This window comes from Podarcis gaigeae (assembly GCF_964106915.1).
Source record: "Podarcis gaigeae genome assembly, chromosome: 4".
NCBI lineage: Eukaryota > Metazoa > Chordata > Lepidosauria > Squamata > Lacertidae > Podarcis > Podarcis gaigeae.
In genome coordinates, this window is record NC_139677.1 from 10,468,959 (window position 1) to 10,488,626 (window position 19,668).

Below are 19,668 nucleotides of genomic sequence, written 5' to 3' on the forward strand. Positions count from 1 at the left end.
GGCCGCGAGGGCTGCCTCCTCCCGCCTCCTCGGAGCGAGGGGTGGCGCACGGAAAGGCGACGCGCCTGGGAGGCGGGCTGGACGGCTTGGCCCGCCCTCCCCTGCAGCTTGCCCGCAAAGGAGACTCGCCGCGTCGTTTCCCGACGGCCAAAACAAAACGAAACGCGCCTCCCTCCCTCGCTCGCTCGCTCCCGGAGGCTCCCCTTCCCCGCCTCGACGCGGCTGCAGAAGCCGATCCTGGCTCCAGCCAGCCTAGGCGAAGCGACAGTCCTCTCGCCGTCTGCGCATCCTCCGCGCCCGCCGCGCATGTGTGCGCGTCGGGCCGCCCATGCCCAGCAGCAGAAGGGGAGGAAGGAGCGGGGTCGGCGGCTTCATGCACGCACCCTGCGCGATCCGCGGGCTGCCGCAGGGCGGATCTAGCGGCCAGATCCGGCAGAGGGGTCGCAAGCGTGATCCTGAGCGCGTTAACTTGGAAGTTTAAGCGCGGGCTTCAGTGGCGTCTTTTGCGCCCGGGTTGCGCGCCTGACTTTTTGCTTGGTAGTCGCCGTCGAACCAGCGCAATTTACGCGTCAAGGCTCTAACTTAGGCGGGCGGGCGGGGGGGGGGGAGGTAGAGGAAACAAAGGTGGGAGGGGCTGATGTACTGAGGGATTTATTGTGACATAAGCCACAATAACGCCACAAGGGGCATAATTCCCAGCCCTGTCGTAATGCAATGAGCTTTGCTGGATATTACTCCCTGAGGTGCTATGAGGTGAAAGCAAAACACCCAAGATTCAATATTAAAAATAAATGAAGCTATGATCTGTAGTTAGGGGCGTTCCCTGCATGTGAAGACAGGCTCCAATGGATTGAGCAGATGAGACCATTAGCGAGTCCAAAGGTGGAGAAGATGGTTTCTGCTCGTGCTGTAGAGGGACGTGAGGGGCAGATGGGGCTTGTCAACCTAGGTTGCCCATCTAGGAGAAGAAAAACCCTGACCCTAAACCTCCGCTGCCTTGCCGAATTTTTCCACGAGAGATTAAAGAGTAAGCCCTACACCCATCCCCGAGATGGTTGGGTGGAGTTTTGTACGCCGCCTTTCGGCAACTCCTGCTCTGCTTTCCTCTGGACGGGGGTCCCAGGCTCTGTGGAGGTGCTGCTAAGAAAGAATGATGACCTGGTATTCTGAAGTCAGAGGGACTTCATATGAAACAAGCCCACTTAGGAGGATCTTGTGGCAAGTTCAGGCCATAAGAAGCCCCATCGAGCTCTGCCTGGTGTGTCATGCTTGCGCCCAAGGCCAGAACATGTATCGTCTGAGGCGCAGTGGTCGCTGGTGCCCATTGGAACCGCAGAGCCAGTGTCAATTATTTCTAGTTTTGGCCTCCGTGCTGAGTTGTCTGAGGACAACGCTGAGGAAAACTGAAAGCAGGCAGATGGGGACAGGTTGGCTGGCCGCTGATGGAGGCTGGTGCCCAATTTGCCCTAAACCATCCTGCTCTGTAGGGGTGTTGTTTTAATCATTCATACTTAGAAAGAGATGGGTCTCTGTCCATCTCAAACCGCCCCCCCCCCCGTCCACATTTTAAGGTTTTATAGGCTATATGGTACACTTCCTCCAAAATACTATAGATTTCCAAGAGGTAGTGTTGTATTTGATTTGTAGGTTGGGGGGTGGTGCCTTAAAGACTACGGCTGCACATCTTATACACTAGACTAGTGGTTCCCAAACCCTCGCCTTCCCCTTTTAAAACCATTAAAGGCTGCTACTGAAGCCTGTTTATTTGAAAGCAAGAACTACTGAAACCAGCAGCCTTTTTTTGAGGGTAAATACAAAAACGGCACTCCCTCTCTCCTGTCTCACGATCCGGGGATCCATTCACATCAACCCATACAATAATCCCCCCTCATCTCCTGACAGGCTTATCCACTTATTTCATCATTTGGCTTCTTATCCCTTAATCCGCCTACCATTTGTTATCCTCAAAGCCCTGCAGTGGCTCAGTACTTGGGAGAAAGTGTTTCAATGGCATTTTGCTCGTGGAAGTCAGTGTTTAGGGTTCATATTTGGGAATGCTAGGTTGTGATCATGACTGTTAAAACACAAGCACACACACATACACACACAGATTGGCTGTGCAGCTCTGCAGCTAGTTTAGTAATTCTCAAACTATCCTCAGATCCAGTTCTCTGGGAAGGCTGCTGGCGCAGCATCTAGAATCTGCCCTCAAATGCAGAAAGGGACAATTGCAACACTAGAAAAGCACCCATCATCCTAGGAGACTGCAGGTAGGAACTTCTGCATCAGAGCTTGTGCTGGCTCCTTGCTGAATGTGATGGAGCCCAAGGATTACTTATTAGTCATTATTGTCACAACAGCTTGAGATACAGATCTTCCTCCTACTCCATGGGTAGGCAAACTAAGGTCCGGGGGCTGGATCTGGCCCAATCGCCTTCTAAATCTGGCCTGCGGACGGTCCGGGAATCAGCGTGTTTTTACATGAGTAGAATGTGCTCTTTTATTTAAAATGCATCTCTGGGTTATTTGTGGGGCATAGGAATTCGTTCATTTTTTTTTTTTTCCCCAAAATATAGCCCAGCCCCCCACAAGGTATATGGGACAGTGGACGGGCCCCTGCTGAAAAAGTTTGCTAACCCCTGTGACCTACTCAGTAGGTTTTTCTAGGGAGAGGCTGGTTTAGATAAACAAGATAGGACTTAAGCAATTTAAACTCTATTTCATTATGCAGTTTGCAACTAGTACAGTATCTTATTCTTTTTGCTGGTGGTACAGCGTTTTACACTGTGCTCCATTTTGTTCCTTCTTTTCTACCTGCTTGCTGTACGTTCATCTATAAAATCAGATATATAGATATAGATATATACGGTATATATATATATAAATCAGCAAGAGATGATAGAATATAGCCAAAGGTGACTTCAACTTAAGCCTCTTCTCCAGTGAGCCACTGGCCTTATTATTTCAATTTCTACAAAATTCCAGAGGATTCTACACTGCCCTAAAATATTCACTGCCCATGTTAATACAATAAGCTGTTTGGTGGTCATTTAGTAGCAGTTAAAAGGCCTCTTAGTAATTTCTACAGGTTTGCGACAAGGCAAGAAACTTGTCGAAATAAAGAGTGGATGAGCTGTTGACTCCTACCCAGACCCACCATTGAAGAGACCATGACTGTGGAAGGGCAGCAGCAGACAGGGACGGAGGGCTTATGCATCAAATTATAACTTCCTAAACTTAACTTCTGGGTCAGCATTCACTGCTTGGTTCAGGGCTAGTTTGGGAGGAAAGGACATGGGTTATACATCAGGAAAGAAGAGAGCAATCACTTTAAGCAAGTACTCTGCAATAGAACCAAACCTGTATTTAATAGCCCATAATGGGCTAGCTGTTGTCCTTGTCCATGGAGTTTTCTTGGCAGGGATACTGGAGTGGCTTGCCGGTTCCTGCTCCAGGTGGATCACGTTTGGTCAAAACTCTCCACTATGACCTGTCCATCTTGGGTGGCCCTGCACGGCATAGCTCATAGCTTCTCTGAGTTATTGAAGCCCCTTCGCCATGGCAAGGCAGTGATCCATGAAGCTATGGTTTTCCCAGTAGTGATGTATGGAAGTGAGAGCTGGACCATAAAGAAGGCTGATCGCTGAAGAATCGGTACTTTTTGAATTATGGTGCTGGAGGAGACTCTTGAGAGTCCCATGGACTGCAAGAAGATCAAACCTCTTCATCCTTAAGGAATTCAGCCCTGAGTGCTCACTGGAAGGACAGATCGTGAAGCTGAGGCTCCAATACTTTGGCCACCTCGTGATAAGAGAAGACTCCCTGGAAAAGACCCTGATGTTGGGAAAGATTGAGGGCACAAGGAGAAGGGGACGACAGAGGACGAGATGGCTGGACAGTGTTCTCGAAGCTACCAGCATGAGTTTGACCAAACTGTGGAAGGCAGTGGAAGACAGGAGTGCCTGGCGTGCTCTGGTCCATGGGGCAACGAGAGTTGGACACGACTAAACGACTAAACAACAACAAAAATGGGATAGCTAAGGGACGTGGGTGGCACTGTGGTCTAAACCAGTGTTTTTTAACCACTGTTCCGCGGCACACTAGTGTGCCGCGAGATGTTGCCTGGTGTGCCGTGGGAAAAATTGAAAAATTTAAAAATAAAGTATTTTATAATTTTTCATATTTCTGTTTACTTACTATTTCATAATAAAGTAATTATAAAATACTTTCTTTGTGTTTATTTGATTCCTATTCAAGAGAATTACTTTATATATAGTCAATATAGGCACAGAGTTAAATTTTTAAAAATTTTCTAATGGTGGTGTGCCTCATGATTTTTTTCATGAAACAAGTGTGTCTTTGCCCAAAAAAGGTTGAAAAACACTGGTCTAAACCACTGAGCTTTGGGCTTGCCAATCAAAAGGTCAGCAGTTTGAATCCCAGTGACGGGGTGAGCTCCTGTCGCTTGGTCCCTGCTCCTGCCAACCTACCAGTTTGAAAGCATGCCAAAAAGTGCAAGTAGATAAATAGGTCCCACTCCGGTGGGAAGGTAAACGGCGTTTCCGTGCGGTGCTCTGGTGTTGGTGTTCCATTGCGCCAGAAGCGGCTTGGTCATGTTAGTCACATGACCTGGAAAAACTGTCTGTGGAGCAGACAAATATAAAGCCTGTAAAGTGAGATGAGTGCCGCAACCCCAGAGTCGTCTGCGACTGGACTTATCTGTCATGGCTCCCTTTACCTTTAATGGGCTAGCTGGTATCTTTAAAAAAAGGGAACATGCATACAGGTGACAGCCAGACAGTTTTGCTTATCAGATGCAGCCTCCTTGAACCACTCCTGATTTTTCAGAAGGCCCAAGGTTCTGCAGTCTGGGGCATGCACGGAAAACTACAAATCCCAGCCTAAAATCACTGTGTTTAAAACGTCTAGCAGCAGACAAGTACATTCACACACAGACTTAAGGTTCATAAGCAAAAGGCAGCAGACAATCAGGGAAATAAAGGTGCAACGATTTTTCCCATCATTAGATTTAATAGAAAACAGCAGCATTTTGGGTTCCCAAAATATGTGGCATGCCACGTTTCATGGGTAATAGGCTAATCAATATGCTTGAGCTAAAAATTAACAGAAACCACAAGCTTTATAATTGTGGCCTAACAGCACTCAGGCAACATCTCCTGCACAGTCCCACTTTTCTGGGTTCTTCTGTATGGTGAAAATCCTACGCCCACCACATTTGTTCTTAAGCAGCACGTCCTTCTACATGTGTGTAGCATTTCAGCATATAAGAAGGCATTTTACAGGCCTTTGAACATGAACAGTCCAGCAGATGGGCAAAGTCGCGTAGGAAATTGAAATGACACCTTCTCTTAGCAAAAACCACAATGTTTTAAGGCAAACAGGAACAGCTCATTCGGTTCAAAACAAACTGCGCAGCAGATGCTCAAACTGTCTCAAGGACGGCTGCCATTTCCTTGAACTGATTGTAGAAGTTCTAAAATGGAAAAAAGGAAAGGATATACGATTATTTGGATACACAGTCCATGAGATGTAGCAGCCTACTTCAAACTGGTGCCCCCCAAATGTTTAGGACTAGAACTACCAAAATCTCTAACCACTGCTCATGCTGGCAGAGGCTGATCAACATTACAGTCTAAAATATTGGGATGACACAAGTTGGGAAAAGTTGACCCACAGTGTTTGGCTTGTATGTCCAAATCCCCAGTCAGGGCCTTTTCACACGTCTGCATTTCTTTAACCCCCCTTCTCTGCTCTAATGTCCAAATTCTCTTTTTCATTCTAGAGCCAATCATAGTACACCGTTACACAAAACGTATTTCAAAAAGTTAACGCATTTCCCCAGTTTTCGAGTCTTAAGTTAACAGGAACACGGAAAACCAACGGCGTTTCCATTGCAACCCAGTTGATTTGTAACCACGTTAGAACAAGAGCCAACCTTTAGAAGGGGTTATGTTATTATACAAACCTGAAATTGTGGGACCGTCATTTCAAATGTTTTGCTTGTGATGTGGCCTGAGGCATCTGCCACTTTTACTGCCATTGTAACATAAGGAGACTTCAAAGATTTGCAGCTGTCGGAGCTCACTGCCATCCCCAGCTTCCACTGAAAATCAATAAGCTGGAAATAAATAAAGAGAGAGAATCAGACACTGTGGCCAATATGAGTTCTTCAAGGCTGGCAGAATGCTCAAGTAGTGTGTTCAAATGCAGCACCAAACCATGCTTTGGCATTCCATTAAACAGACTTGGGCACATGCAAAGTTTCTTCCCCTCGCATGCTCATGTTCCCTCCTTGATATTCTGGTTCACGGCAAAACAGTGTGCGCTAATTCAGATGTGAACCAAGTTGTCGTCGATGTCAACAGAGCTGCGGCAAACCTTGGACGCCACATTAAAACACAGCTTAGAAACCAATGGTCATTTAATTACCGTATTTTTCGCCCTATAGGACGCACTTTTCCCCCTCCAGAAATGAAGGGAAAATCTGGGTGCGTCCTATGGGGCGAATGCAGGCTTTCGCTGAAGCTTGGAGAGTGAGAGGGGTCAGTGTGCACCGACCCCTCTCGCTCTCCAGGCTTCAGGAAGACATCCGAAGTCTGTTTCCTGGAGCGCCGGGCGCGCTGAAAGCAGAGCACCCGGCGCTTCGGGAACACATCTGCAGACTAGGCAGCCCTGTGGGACGTTCCCGCAGGGCTCCCCACGCTGCGGATAGCAGCCTGCCGCCCGGCGGGCGGGACACCCTGAAGCAGAGCGCCCCGCGCACCGGACAGACATCGGCCAGCCCCACAAGCTTGGGGGACAGCAGGGAGGTGCAGCGCCGCCATCCCGCTGTTCCTCGACCTGGTTCGGTTTCCCCGACCTGCTTTTGGGGGGGAAATAAAGGGAAATTTTTTTCCTTTATTTCCCCCCCAAAAAACTAGGTGCATCCTATGGGATGGAGCGTCCTATGGGACAAAAAATACGGTAATAATGATGTTTTTTGGTCTGAATCCTGGCTCATGGTTTGCTTCCCCCAAACAAACCACGAGCCCCAGTTTGCACAAAACAATATTCCTACATTTGCAGCTCAGAGATAGCAGCCAGAGCCCTGGAAACTTTTGCACAACATGCAACACTGTGCTGCTCGTTCATGTTAAACCATAGTGGGGGGTTTTCTAAATAACTATGGTTTAATGTGGTATGCAAACCAGGACACCGTGTCATGGGACAGCAATAATATGCAACTAGAATTTTACACCATGCTCTGCAGAAGGAGGCTACCCCAGTGCAAACTTCCTTTGAAACAAATTGTTTTACCCGTCCAACAACTGCTACATTTTTGGCATTTTCCGACACTGCGATCGAGCTGCCCTGTTCGTTCCAGACGTGACGAAGAACCTGGACGGCTTGTTTCGGCAGAGTACCAGCTGCACCTCCTAGCCTGGTAGACAGGTCTTCTGGCGAGAGTTTATCTTTTGCTGCTGTGCTAAACAAAACAAAACAAAGCAAAGCAAAAAAAAAGAGAGGAGGGGAGAGGAAGACTTCACTGCTAGATTTTAAATAGAAAAGAGCTGATTTTAAATTTTGCTTGTCCCCTAGAAGACTGCTTTACACCTATTTTAGGGTTTTTGTAAAAAAACAAATAAAATAAAATACAATTAAACAAAATTAGATCATTTATCATACTTGTGGCTTGCTCTTCCTACAGTAAATTCTGGAATTATGTCACTTCAATCTCACAAATAACACTGTCAAGAAGGTTAAGCAGAGCATCATGGTTTGCCTTGGGCCAACGGTGTACCAAAGAGTATGTATGAGGAATCCCTATATATCGTAGATGATTATAGGGCAGGCTATAAAGGTAAATCAGTATTTTTAATTCTCAAAAGCACTGCTCATAATTACAGATACTAATTTTCTTCCATGCAGTAAACAGTAGCGATATAGTTAAAGAGATCCGAGGACCATGTTTGCTTACCTGAATACAAAGGAAATGGCATTAACAACCTTTTCCAGGTCACTAGTGACTATTTCAATCCCAGCTGCCTGAAATCTCTAGGAGAGAAACGCAGTTCATAGGGTTGTAGCAGAGGACAAATTAATAATGGGTGTTGTTAAAATGCATGCAATATTGTTTTAGCGATTCAGTTTACCTGACATAGTTCCACTGTGTTCACAGCTGGGATCTGACACTGAAGATTCTGAATGATTTGCTGACACTGCAAAGAAAGATTTTGAATGGTTCTTAGATGACAACTACTTGCTAATTGCAAATGCAATTGGTGGAAATTAAAAGGATTCCCCCCCCCCCAAACCCCGGAACGAAACAGCATTCATTTGCTTTCAATGGCAATAGAGTGATAAAATGGCGGTAGAAGAATCCCTGGTTTTAAGATCATTCAAAAACATGGCAACTGACATCAACCTTATGGTGGGGAAGGCCTTGCCCGGACAATTTTCATAATCTACCCATGGCTACAAGCTTTAACCAGAAGTTTTAGCTGACTGATTGATGCATACACATTTAAATAACCGAGACTGAGAGTTAAAGGGAAGTGAAACCAGAGGCCTTCCTCCTGGGTATTGTCGGCCAGAGAGTGTTAAAGAAGGACCGAACATTTTTCATGTATGCAACAACAGCAGCAAGGATACTCGTCGCTAAACACTGGAAAACCCAAGATCTACCCACCCTGGAAGAATGGCAGATGCAATTGATAGACTATATGGAACTGGCCAAGATGACTGGCAGAATCCGAGACCTGGGAGAGGAGATGGTTGAAGAAGACTGGAAGAAATTTAAGATCTATTTACAAAAACACTGCAAATTGTATGAATGTTAAGAAGGTTGCTAGATCATAAGTAATTTGGCACCATTAACTTAGATGGAATTATGAAGATAAGTTAGATTTAAGAAAAGAAAAAAAAATTTTGGATAATTATGAGATTACATTAAATTCTTAGGATCTGAATAAAGGATATCTAAAATTAGAGAAACAACATGGGAAAATTAGATAAATAAGATTGGAAACAAGGAGATAAATTGCTGGCAAAATTTTATTGTGAGGAACGCAGGAGCGGGAGACGTGAGGGAGTCCAAAGATGTCAAGAAACTACGTTAAGATATATGTTATATTGTTTCTTTGTTGTCTATTGTATCCAAAAACTGTTAATAAATATTTATATATAAAAAAGAGAGTTAAAGGGAAGATTTATTTTTAGACTTCTTTGGCTCTAGTGAGCTACTGTACTAAAGGACGGCCAATAATTTAATGCTGTATTTTTAACACTCAATTGGGAGCCACCCAGAGTGGCTGGGGAAACTCAGCCAGATGGGCGGGGTATAAATAATAAACTATAAACTATATATAATAAAAAAAAGATTAAATAAAAGGGCATTAAGGATGTCCCTTGCTTCTATTGTAAATTCTCTCGCATATCCATATTTCCAAGAATGGGTCTGTATCTGCCTTGCTAATATGAAACTTACCTTTAAACGGTAAACAATCAACTAAAGCTAAAGCTCTGCCAAGAAAGATTCATCGTGCATCTTGTTTCAACCTTTAAACGTTTGCTGAAAACTTTCCTATGCCACCTGGCTTAGGCCAGCAATCAAGTTTCAAGTTTCAAGTTTTATTGCGGCAAAAGCCAGTGACATTAAACACCACAAGATCAAACAAAAAGAAATCAACAACAACATCAGAAGAAGAAAAAAAGATTACACAAGGGAACTTCGCAGTGTGCCATTCAACAGAAGAGATTTACGCTTCCTGATTACTAAAGTGCAAAATTTGGCCACCTCATATGATATTGAGCTTGAGGAGTCTTCCAGAAGGTATTTTCGTAGAATTTCGGGGGAGGATTCCAAATAATGTTGTAGGGGTATAAATTTTGATAAAAGCGGCAAAATAAGTTGAACTCGTTCTTCACTATAAAATTCGCAAAATAGAAGGATGTGTGTGACAGATTCTACCTTATTAGACATACAGGGGCAGAGACGTGCATGCATTGGTACCCGCCTCAATTTGCCGTACAGCACTGCTGAGGGCATTGTCTCAAAGCGGGCTCTGGAGAAAGCCCATCTATAAGCTTCATTAGTGATGTTAGTTAAGTAAGGGGCAGCTGCAAAATTAGGCCAAGCTTTTAAACATCTATACGTCTCCGGGAGTAGGGCGTCTTCTTGTTGTAATTTGACATCGTAAAGTCTCTGAGTGATAATTGCTTTTGTAGGCCAGCAATTAAGATTACGAGTTTCAATAATGAAAATTGATAGTCTCAGATTTTACATTTTTATGTGTTTTTATTACACACAGATACTATTGTGAGCCACTTGGATTATTTTTTTAATGATATAGCAGTATATACGGTACTTCTATAAATTAAATTAAAATTTAAAAAATCATTGAATAGAAATGTAGAGTTGGAAAGGACCCAAAGGCTCACCTAGTCCAGGCCCCTTGGACAGCTGAACCACAGAGGCTATCCTTGGGTCTGTACATAATAGTGTTTACTTGGCCAAGCACTCTACATTTGCCAATAAAGCGATAAGGGCCTGGTTTGCATGTAACACTAAGCCAAACTATGGCTTACATCAAATGGCCTAGGTGGTGGCCATCTGCTCTCCAGGAATCATCATTTTCACATTAAACCATGGTTTCTTAGAGTTAGGTGCAAATGCCACCATAATATTAACAGGCTAGAACCTAAAACAGTTTCAACTCTAATGATTGGTTGGAGAATATCGTATTGGCCCAAATATAAGCCACACTTCTTTTTTTCCAAATTCCGACCGTGAAAAGTTAAAGTGCGGCTTAAATTCGCGACCTTATGAAAATTGGCTTTTACAATATCGCTACTGAAACAGACATACGGTAAAACGGAACAAAAAATGTTTTATTGCTGATTTGCGAGCTTGAGACTGTTGTGCAATTAATTCTAATGTCATTCGTCGCTTTCCTCGTATTTTACAGTGCAGCATGGATTTTTTTATTTGCATTTACGGTGCTACGAACAGGTGTTCCATCCACTTGCGGATCCTCTCTAGTACCCATAGATTTTTCTTCTACATTTGCCATTTATGGGTGTGAGTGCCTGCAGAATTTTAAGTGAGCAGCTTATATTTGGGTATTCTCTCTCCCCCCCCCCACCAAATTTTAAAGGCTTATTTGTGGGTGTGGCTTATATTCGGACCAATACAGTGGTACCTTGGGTTAAGTACTTAATTTGTTCCGGAGGTCCATTCTTAACCTGAAACTGTTCTTAACCTGAAGCACCACTTTAGCTAATGGGGCCTCCTGCTGCCGCCGCGCCGCCAGAGCCCAATTTCTGTTCTCATCCTTAAGCAAATTTCTTAACTTGAAGCACTATTTCTGGGTTAGTGGAGTCTGTAACCTGAAGCGTATGTAACCTGAAGCGTATGTAACCCGAGGTACCACTGTATGGTATTTCTTTAAAATTGTATTATTAATTTAAATAATACAAACAAATGTGAGGTTTATCCTGGAGACAAATAAATAGGCTTTCCTTAAATATAAAGTGGTAGAGGGTAGAATTGTTTATGAGCTGTGTCACCTATGCATGTTTACTCGGAAGTAAGCTCCACTGTTTTCAGTGGAGTGCATCTCAAGTCTTAAAATATATTCCAGTCCCATGTGAGGAGACAGCATGGCTCCATCCCACCATCGTCTGAAGCAAAACTGTTTTTCATTCATGAAACTGTGCACCAGAAATACTAGGAAGGGAATTAAAAAACCACAAGACACACAATGGAGCAAAATCGCTATAAAATGATCCATGATTAAAAGGGGGAAAGGAGTTACTTACTAGCTCTGCAAACAGATCCTGTGGTATTGTTCTGATGATGTCCGCGGTGCTGCCAAAATCTGCAAAACAGAGAGAAGATTTTGAGCTTCACTGTGCAACTCTAACCAATGCACCATCTATGTAAAATGGCCACCAGTGGGTATTTCGCTGGCAGTAGCCTGAAGAAAATCCCCAAAATTGTGCACTTTGCTGGCAGGTTTAAACCCCTTAGCTGCACCTGTTTGCCTTGGCACAGCAAAAAATAGAGAATTCCTTTCCCCAAAAAACCTTACACCCTGGCTCATATGAACAGCAGGGCTTCACAAATTTAACTGCTCCACAAATGGTTTTCAAAAGGTCTTTTACTAGAATTCGGGCAGCTGTAGTCACATACATCCATAGAGTAGTTTTATTCTTGGGGATTTCTATTGTTAATATTTCCAGGAGGAATTTTCATGGCACAAAAGTGGAGAAGAGATGCAGGACCATCAAGAGAAGAACGGCACCTTAAAATATATAGAACGTTCTAGCATGACAAAGAGATATAAGAAATATAGACGATAAGAATTTAAAAAGAGGACTGGACGTTATATATAGAATATATGGAAAATATAAGAAGAAAATAAGTGTAACAGACTGGAAAAAAAATACTCAGCAGTAGATGTGACAAAGCGGAATAGTGTAAAGTAATGAAAATAATTTAGTAGAATCAGAAAACGCAGTCAAAAAGACAACAGATAGGAAACAAGAGAAAGAGTGGAAGGGGAATTAAAATTAAGGCTCATAAGAGTCAATTAAACTGGAGAAATATGTTACTGTTATTATTTAAAGATATAGGTCTTATATTTATTTATTTTTATTTCTCTCTTACTACCACATGCTTGAGTGTAACACACTATGCATTGATGATATGATAAAACAGGAAGAAAAAAAAACCACCAAATGTATTTTACTGTTAGATAAAACATTGTATTATTTAACCCAACTAATGAATGAATAAGGAGAAGTTGTTTTCTGCTCAATAGTGGCCGCAAAAATGATGAATATTGGGAAGTGAATCAAGCATAGACATCCGTAGTCCACAGAAGTATGGAATGGAGATTTTTGAGGGGCAAAGCATACGCAGGAAGATGTCAGGAAAAATTAGGTGTTCACTGGGCCCGGGGTGGTGGCAGGAAGCACTTAAGCAGGCATAGGCAAACTTGGCCCTCCAGATGTTTTGGGACTACAACTCCCATCATCCCTGACCACTGGTCCTGTTAGATAGGGATGATGGGAGTTGTAGTCCCAAAACATCTGGAGGGCCGAGTTTGCCTATGCCTGCACTTAAGGGTCTGGAAACAAAACCTTATTTGGAACTGTTGCGGGATTTGGATAAGTTTAGCCTGCAAAAGAGTAGACAGAGGAGACAAGATATTCAAATATCTCCATGGAAAATGGAGCAAGCTTCTTTTCTCCTGCTCAGCAGGTAAGATTCAAACCAAGTTACAAAAAGGGAGATTGTGGCTAAATATCAGCAAGAACCTTCTGGCAGTAACAGCTGTTTTGACAGTGGAATGGATTCCCTTGGGAAATTATGGACTCTCCTTCCTTGCAGGTTTTTAAAGCAGAGATTGGATGGCCATCTGTCAGGGATGATCTAGTTGTGATTCCTGCACTTCAGAGGGTTGGACTACCCTCCAAATCTACACTTCTATGATTCTAGGATAAAGAAAGTGTAGGGCAATTATTCTTAGGACAACGTGAAGCAGCGATAGAGGATGGGTGACTCTCTTGATGTTGTTGCACTTTGATGCAAATTTAATAAACGGCAAATAATAGCCATGCATAGCTTCTAGGTATGGCTAAAAGTAAAAGAGGGCTTACTTCAGAGCAAGCATGTTGAGAAGGCAGCCTGCGAAAGACGCACGGGATAAACACCACCTATGTACTTGAAATAAAAAATAAAAAACTGTCCAGACAATTTTATTATTATTTATTTTGAATGCGTCAGACCAACACGGCTACTTACCTGAATCTAGAACCACCTATGCAGGAAGTGGGAAGCGCTGTTTAGGGAAGCTTTTAATATTTGAGGAATTATTGTATTTTAATGGGCGGGGTATAAATAAATTATATTATTATTATTATTATTATTTGGCAGGGGTAGGAGGCAACGCAGCCCAGGAAGCACTTGAGGCGATGGGCCGGTTCCCCAGAACCCTCCTCATTTACATCCTTAGCCTTAATAAATAGTAATAATAATAATAATAATAATGATGATGATGATGATGATGATGATGATGATGATGATATTCCACGCCTTTTTCAAGGAAGCAAACCCCACTATGTTCAACAAGGCTTACTCCCGGGTAAAAATATATGGGCTGAATTTCAGCCCTCCCCGCCTTTTTTTTTAATAGTCAGCCTCCATGACATGCTTCCTCGTTCAGTCCCCAAAGCGACCCACCTCTCCCCAAACTCACCCCAAGGTCCGAGCGGCTTTCCGAGCCCCATCGCGGCGGCTCCTGCAGCCATGGACATCAAAGGACGCGCCTCCCACTTTGGAACGCCTTGGAACGTCAACGAACTACGAGCGGCTCCCTGATTGGTCACTTCGCAGCAACAAAGAATTTTTCTCCTTCCGAGACTTCCCTCCTAGCCAATCAGAAGCCAGGGTTTTCCTCCGTTGTTTCCGATGGCGGAGCTTTTTCCGCTCTTGGTCGCTTTACGGGCGGCGAGAAGGTCTGCGCTCTTGTGAGCATGCATTTTTGCCCGGGGGAATCAGTTGACTCTCGCTGGAATAAGTCGTGGCCCCATGAAAACGCTCCATTCTTCCCTTCCCCCCCAACTTAATTTTATTTCTTCTGGACTACAACTCCCATAATTCCTGGTCGTTCGTCATGCTAGCAAGGGCTGATGGGAGTTGGAGTCCAACATTCACCCGGCTGTCTGTAGGAATCTTGGGCTGGGCTATCATTTAAGGCGGGGCTTGTTTGGGAGCCGAGTTTTGCTGCAGCAGCTTTTCTGTCTTTCTGTTTTGGATCCTATGATTTATGTGGAAATTGTTCAATTTATTGGGGTACTTCCCTCCCAGCAAATATTTTTAATGGGATATATGTATGTGTAATATAATGTAATATAATATATTATAGCATAACAAAACAATCCTTAAAATATTGCTTTGTTTTGAATGCATCTTAAGATTCCCAAACTGGAAACTCATGGTCCAGTCATCACAGACAGAATAAAAAATGCTTATTATGTCCAATCCTATGTATCTTTAAGGACGCAGGTGGTGCTGTGGGTTAAACCACAGAGCCTAGGGCTTGCCAATCAGAAGGTCGGTGGTTCGAATCCCTGCGACGGGGTGAGCTCCCGTTGCTCAGTCGCAGCTCCTGCCAACCTAGCAGTTCGATAGCACGTCAAAGTGCAAGTAGATAAATAGGTACCGTTCCAGCGGGAAGGTAAACGGCGTTTCCGTGTGCTGCTTTGGTTCACCAGAAGCGGCTTAGTCATGCTGGCCACATGACCTGGAAGCTGTACGCCGGCTCCCTCGGCCAATAAAGCAAGATGAGTGCTGCAACCCCAGAGTCATCCGCGACTGGACCTAATGGTCAGTGTTCCTTTTACCTTTCCCTTTACGTATCTTTACTCAGAAGCAAGCCCCACTCTATTCAGCTGTGGTCCCTTTCAGCTAAGTGTGCATATGATTGCATCCAAAACCCCAAAGTTCCATATCTTCTGGACTGCAGCCTTTCAGATGCTGTTGTTTGACTATGGCATGCTCATACCATGCATACGATACCACTTTAAACAATTGTGGCTTCTCCCAAAGAACTCTGGGAGCTGTAGTTAAGGGTGCTAAGCAATATTAGGAGGCCTTTGTTCCCCTCACAGACCTACAATTTCCAGAGTGACTTAACAATCAATCCATTTTAACAGAGAACTCTGGGAATGAATTGCAATTCTGCAATTCATGGGTAGGCAAACTAAAGCCCGGGGGCCGGATCCAGTCCAGTCGCCTTCTAAATCCAGCCTGCGGACGGTCCGGGAATCAGTGTGTTTTTACATAGGTAGAATGTGTCTTTTTATTTAAAATGCATCTCTGGGTTATTTGTGGGGCATAGGAAGTCATTCATCCCCCCCCCCAATATAGTCCGGCCCCCCACAAGGTCTGAAGGACAGTGGACCAGCCCCCTGCTGAAAAAGTTTGCTGACCCTGCTGTAATTCCTGCACCATTCGAAAACTACAACTCCCATAATTACCCGGGGGAATCAATAACTGTTCAGCATGGCATCCTATGTATTGTATGAATGTGGTCTAAAGCTGGCATCTTCATTTATTATTTATTTCATAAAATTTATACACCACTTGATTGTAAAAAATAAATAAATTCAAAGCAGTTTAATCCCATTTAGCTAGGAACAAACCCCATTGAATTCCAGAGGATTTACTTCTGACAGTGCCAGATTTACGTATAAGCTAAATAAGCTATAGCTTAGGGCCCCACTCTCTTGGGGGGTCTCCAAAAAATTTAAAGGGGGGGGAACTGGATGTACTTTGATAAAATACATATTTTGTTATGTGCAGATGGCTTTAGATACCTATTAGGTCCATAAATTGCCATACAGTGGATGCTCTGGTTGCGAACATGATCCGTGCAGGATGCACATTCGCAACCCACAGCAGCGCATCTGCTCCCGTGCGGGTTGCAATTCGGCGCTTCTGTGCATGTGCAAAGCACTATTTAGCGCTTCTGCGCATGTGCGACTGCCGAAACCCAGAAGCAACCCGTTCCGGTACTTCTGGGTTTCGGCGGTCCGTAACCCAAAAAAACACAACCTGTAACCCAAAGTATGACTGTATCGCACATATTCAACACAAAAACCAGCGACAACTTGTTGTTGACAAAGGACAGCTGGACATATAAAGGGCCCCATTACCTTCAGTAGCTCAGGGCCTCATCAAACCTAAATCCAGCCCTGGGTTGGACGCAAAGCTTTCCCTCCCCGACAATTGTCTCTTAAACTGAAGCTGCGTCTGTTAGGTGGGTGTGTTTTGAAGGAATCACTGAAACAGTCATCAAAAGATCACATAGTGGATTATTATGACGCTCAGAATTAAAAAAGGCCCTTGCTTATCTGAACGTGCAATTTGTAAGGCTGGTTTCATAATGCCGGTGAACAAGTTTCTATGACGGCTCGAGGATTCAGCATAACACAGCAGAGCCTTTCATGGCTTTCTTTAGAATATGCTCTCTGGAAATCTGTTTAGCCTTGACCAGTGGTGAATAGCTATGCAGAAGAAATGGCGGTCCTGACTTCTGAGTAGAAATGGTTAGGATTGCAATTTACTGGTAATCAAGATCCTGATTCCTGTTTGCAAGTCATTTAGGTGACAAGATCACAATGTTGATGAGGGAGCAGATCTCCACATCTCCATGCAGAAAGTCCTAGTGACATGGTGCACTTGCCCTCAAAAACAGCCACCTCTCATGCCATACATAAAGTACTCAATAAAACTGCTTTGGGGCCAGGATTCTTTGGGATGCTGAGAATTTAGGGATGCTTTTTAAAACAAGGACAGTTGTTGTTTTCACACACAACCCCCCGCCGCCGCCCCCCATGTCAGAAACAGGAAATTGTTGTGGTTACTACAGGGGAACGTCCATGGCTTCATTTGTACCTGGAAGAGTAATATTCTTCCTCCAGCTCATAGAGGTCTATGGAGATCTCATCACGCAGGGCAATCAGCTTCTTGTCGCATTCCTCCTGAAGGCTGCGCACCTGCTGGTTCTGCTGCTTGATGGCTTCGTTGACGGAAGGGAAGTCGTTGAGGATCAGGAATTGTTTTAGGTCAGAGACAAGCTTCCTAAGAGACTCGCCAGCCCGAACAATATTTGCAGCTCTGACATGCATCTCATAGTTGTCCTGCTTGCCTTGGTTTGCCCGAGAAACTTGAGTTCCTTCCTCAATCTTTGCCGTTTTGATTATCTCTGTGAAGTTATCCATGACCGACTTGATGTCATCTTTCAGCCTCTTGTTGTAAGACTGAAGGAGGGTTTCCTTGCTCTGGGGGAGCACGTGCTGCTGTGACATTGTGGGGGCAAGAAAGGTCAGAAAGAGTTACAACTTACTCAATACATGTAATCCTCTTGCAGCCAAGCGGCCATTTTCTCTTTTTCTCTTGCCAACAATTCGTCTTTCATTGGCTACGTCCAACCAATGGGGCAGGGAAAACATTGCATTTGGGTACTTTTTGATGTTTTGTTCATTGTTTATGACGACTTTTGTTACGTTTTGTAGTTACGTAATTTTTTATATGTTGTCAGCCTCCTTGAACATGGTTTTACCTTTGGAAAGGCAGCATACATATAAAATGATTGCTTGATTGTAATAAATTTGAACACAGTCCCACCTGGATTGGAAAAGATTATTTCGTTCCAGCATTGCAGAGGCTGCTCTTGTCACAAATCCCCTGTTATCAAACTGTTGTAATTTAGCATTTTCATGCTTGATCTTGACGTTTCTGTGTTTGAAAATTGCCGTTTTAAGGTCAGTAGCAGGAGTGTCCTGAAAGCTTGCCGTTTTCTCCTAGGTGTTTCTGAATAGTTACCCCTCCTGATGTCAGGTTTTGTATCCATTTATTGCTACTGACTTTAAAGTGGCTGTTTTTGAACAAAGAATCTTCTAAGGCAGACTCCAGCATTAAGTTACTTAACAAGCTATTCATTTATTGAAGTTGCAATAGAATACAACAGAAAAGACAGAACATGCACTACAGGTGACTTGCAACTTATGTACATTTAACTTGTGTGCATTCAAGCTTTACACGCTTGGCAAATAAAAAAATAAGAGAGGATGGAAAGGATTTAGGTGTCTGAGGGGAAAAAGACTGGCAATCCCACCCAGCTTTGAATCCAACGTGTTTTGACCATACATGATTAGGGCCTCACATGCTGGAATAAAACCCAATTGAAAGCTGAGGGTCTCCTGTATGTGATGAAACACCCTGGCTACGCTAAGTTGGCTATATCATTGGCAAAAGAAGCGAAACCGAAAAAATGCAGTACAGCAGTGCTTGTTGCTTGGGAACTTCAGATGGGAAAGGGAGGGACATCCCTAGACACATCCAATGGACACCTGCTGAAAGCTGTGATTGGTTGTGGCTCTGTGATGCATGGAAAGTGTACCCCCATCATGTGCAATGCGCATATAAAAATTGTGAATCAGCACTGAGGCATGCATGGAAGCTGATATCAAAATGTCATAGTCATGTATTAATTAAAAGCTAATCATAAAAACAATCAGACAGCAGGAAGTACTGCTGTCAACAACTATTATCTGGGATGATCAGGTATTCAGGTATTGGAAGATTTTGCTCAGGCTGTTCCTTTGCTATTAACTGCTAGAAACTGGGGTGAATAACAGGGGGTGAATCATTCATTTAATGGTGTTGTGGCTTCCTTGGCAGTCTTGCTCAATAAAAAATTGATGGCTGGTCTAATGTGTTGCAACGGCACCTTCAATATTATAAGAAGAAAAAATTGATGGCTGGTCTAATGTGTTGCAACGGCACCTTCAATATTATATTCACATTGTATGGGTAAGTGCGCCGCAAAAAGCAAGTAGGGTCCTGTATTTAGACACTGGATACCTAAGTATCTGATCGGGACCTTCAAGCCATGCAAACTAGAAGCATTTTACTGGCCAATGATGGACTAGCCAGACTGACCTTATAGGGAAGATGTCCTAGTTAGGTTAAACACTGGCATATTAAACACCCTCAGAAATAACTATTTCACATTCAATGCCTGTTAAATATGCAAAAAAAAACTATATTAGGCAGTCAGCCCCCAAAATCTACATGTTAAAATGGGAAGGTAG

At 43.7% G+C, this 19,668-nt stretch overlaps 2 protein-coding genes across 5 annotated transcripts in view; both read right to left on the bottom strand.

Moving 5' to 3' along the window:
• Window positions 1-5,011: 5,011 nt before the first annotated feature.
• COMMD6 (COMM domain containing 6) lies at window positions 5,012-14,422 on the bottom strand. Its single transcript, XM_083737892.1, has 7 exons — window positions 14,265-14,422; window positions 11,821-11,879; window positions 8,154-8,219; window positions 7,979-8,055; window positions 7,318-7,486; window positions 5,987-6,139; window positions 5,012-5,494 (listed from the first exon to the last, which is right to left on the bottom strand). Exons 1-7 carry the CDS (start codon window positions 14,320-14,322, stop codon window positions 5,444-5,446), a joined length of 633 nt encoding a protein of 210 aa, XP_083594018.1. The 5' UTR covers window positions 14,323-14,422; the 3' UTR covers window positions 5,012-5,443.
• Window positions 14,423-17,110: 2,688 nt separating this feature from the next.
• LOC310844094 (mediator of RNA polymerase II transcription subunit 22-like) overlaps window positions 17,111-19,668 on the bottom strand; it is a 304,807-nt gene continuing 302,249 nt past the window's right edge. For 2 of the 4 annotated variants that reach the window (XM_083737897.1, XM_083737895.1), the window contains one exon: window positions 17,111-17,868. In XM_083737897.1, the coding sequence (XP_083594023.1) occupies window positions 17,458-17,793 (336 nt within the window). In that variant the 5' untranslated portion in view covers window positions 17,794-17,868 and the 3' untranslated portion in view covers window positions 17,111-17,457. Of the gene's footprint in view, window positions 18,362-19,668 lie in introns of all 4 variants that reach the window. The other 2 variants (XM_083737896.1, XM_083737898.1) reach the window with 2 other exon arrangements.

Bases quoted from the DNA above. Each gene is read 5' to 3' on its own strand.
- COMMD6 (XM_083737892.1), bottom strand. From the start codon at position 14,322: ATGTCCATGGCTGCAGGAGCCGCCGCGATGGGGCTCGGAAAGCCGCTC. The intron at 8,220-11,820 runs GTAAGTAACTCC...CTTTCTTTGCAG, and splicing joins AGGATCTGTTTGCAGAGCTA to TGTCAGCAAATCATTCAGAA. The intron at 7,487-7,978 runs GTAAGCAAACAT...TGTTTTGTTTAG, and splicing joins GCCATTTCCTTTGTATTCAG to CACAGCAGCAAAAGATAAAC.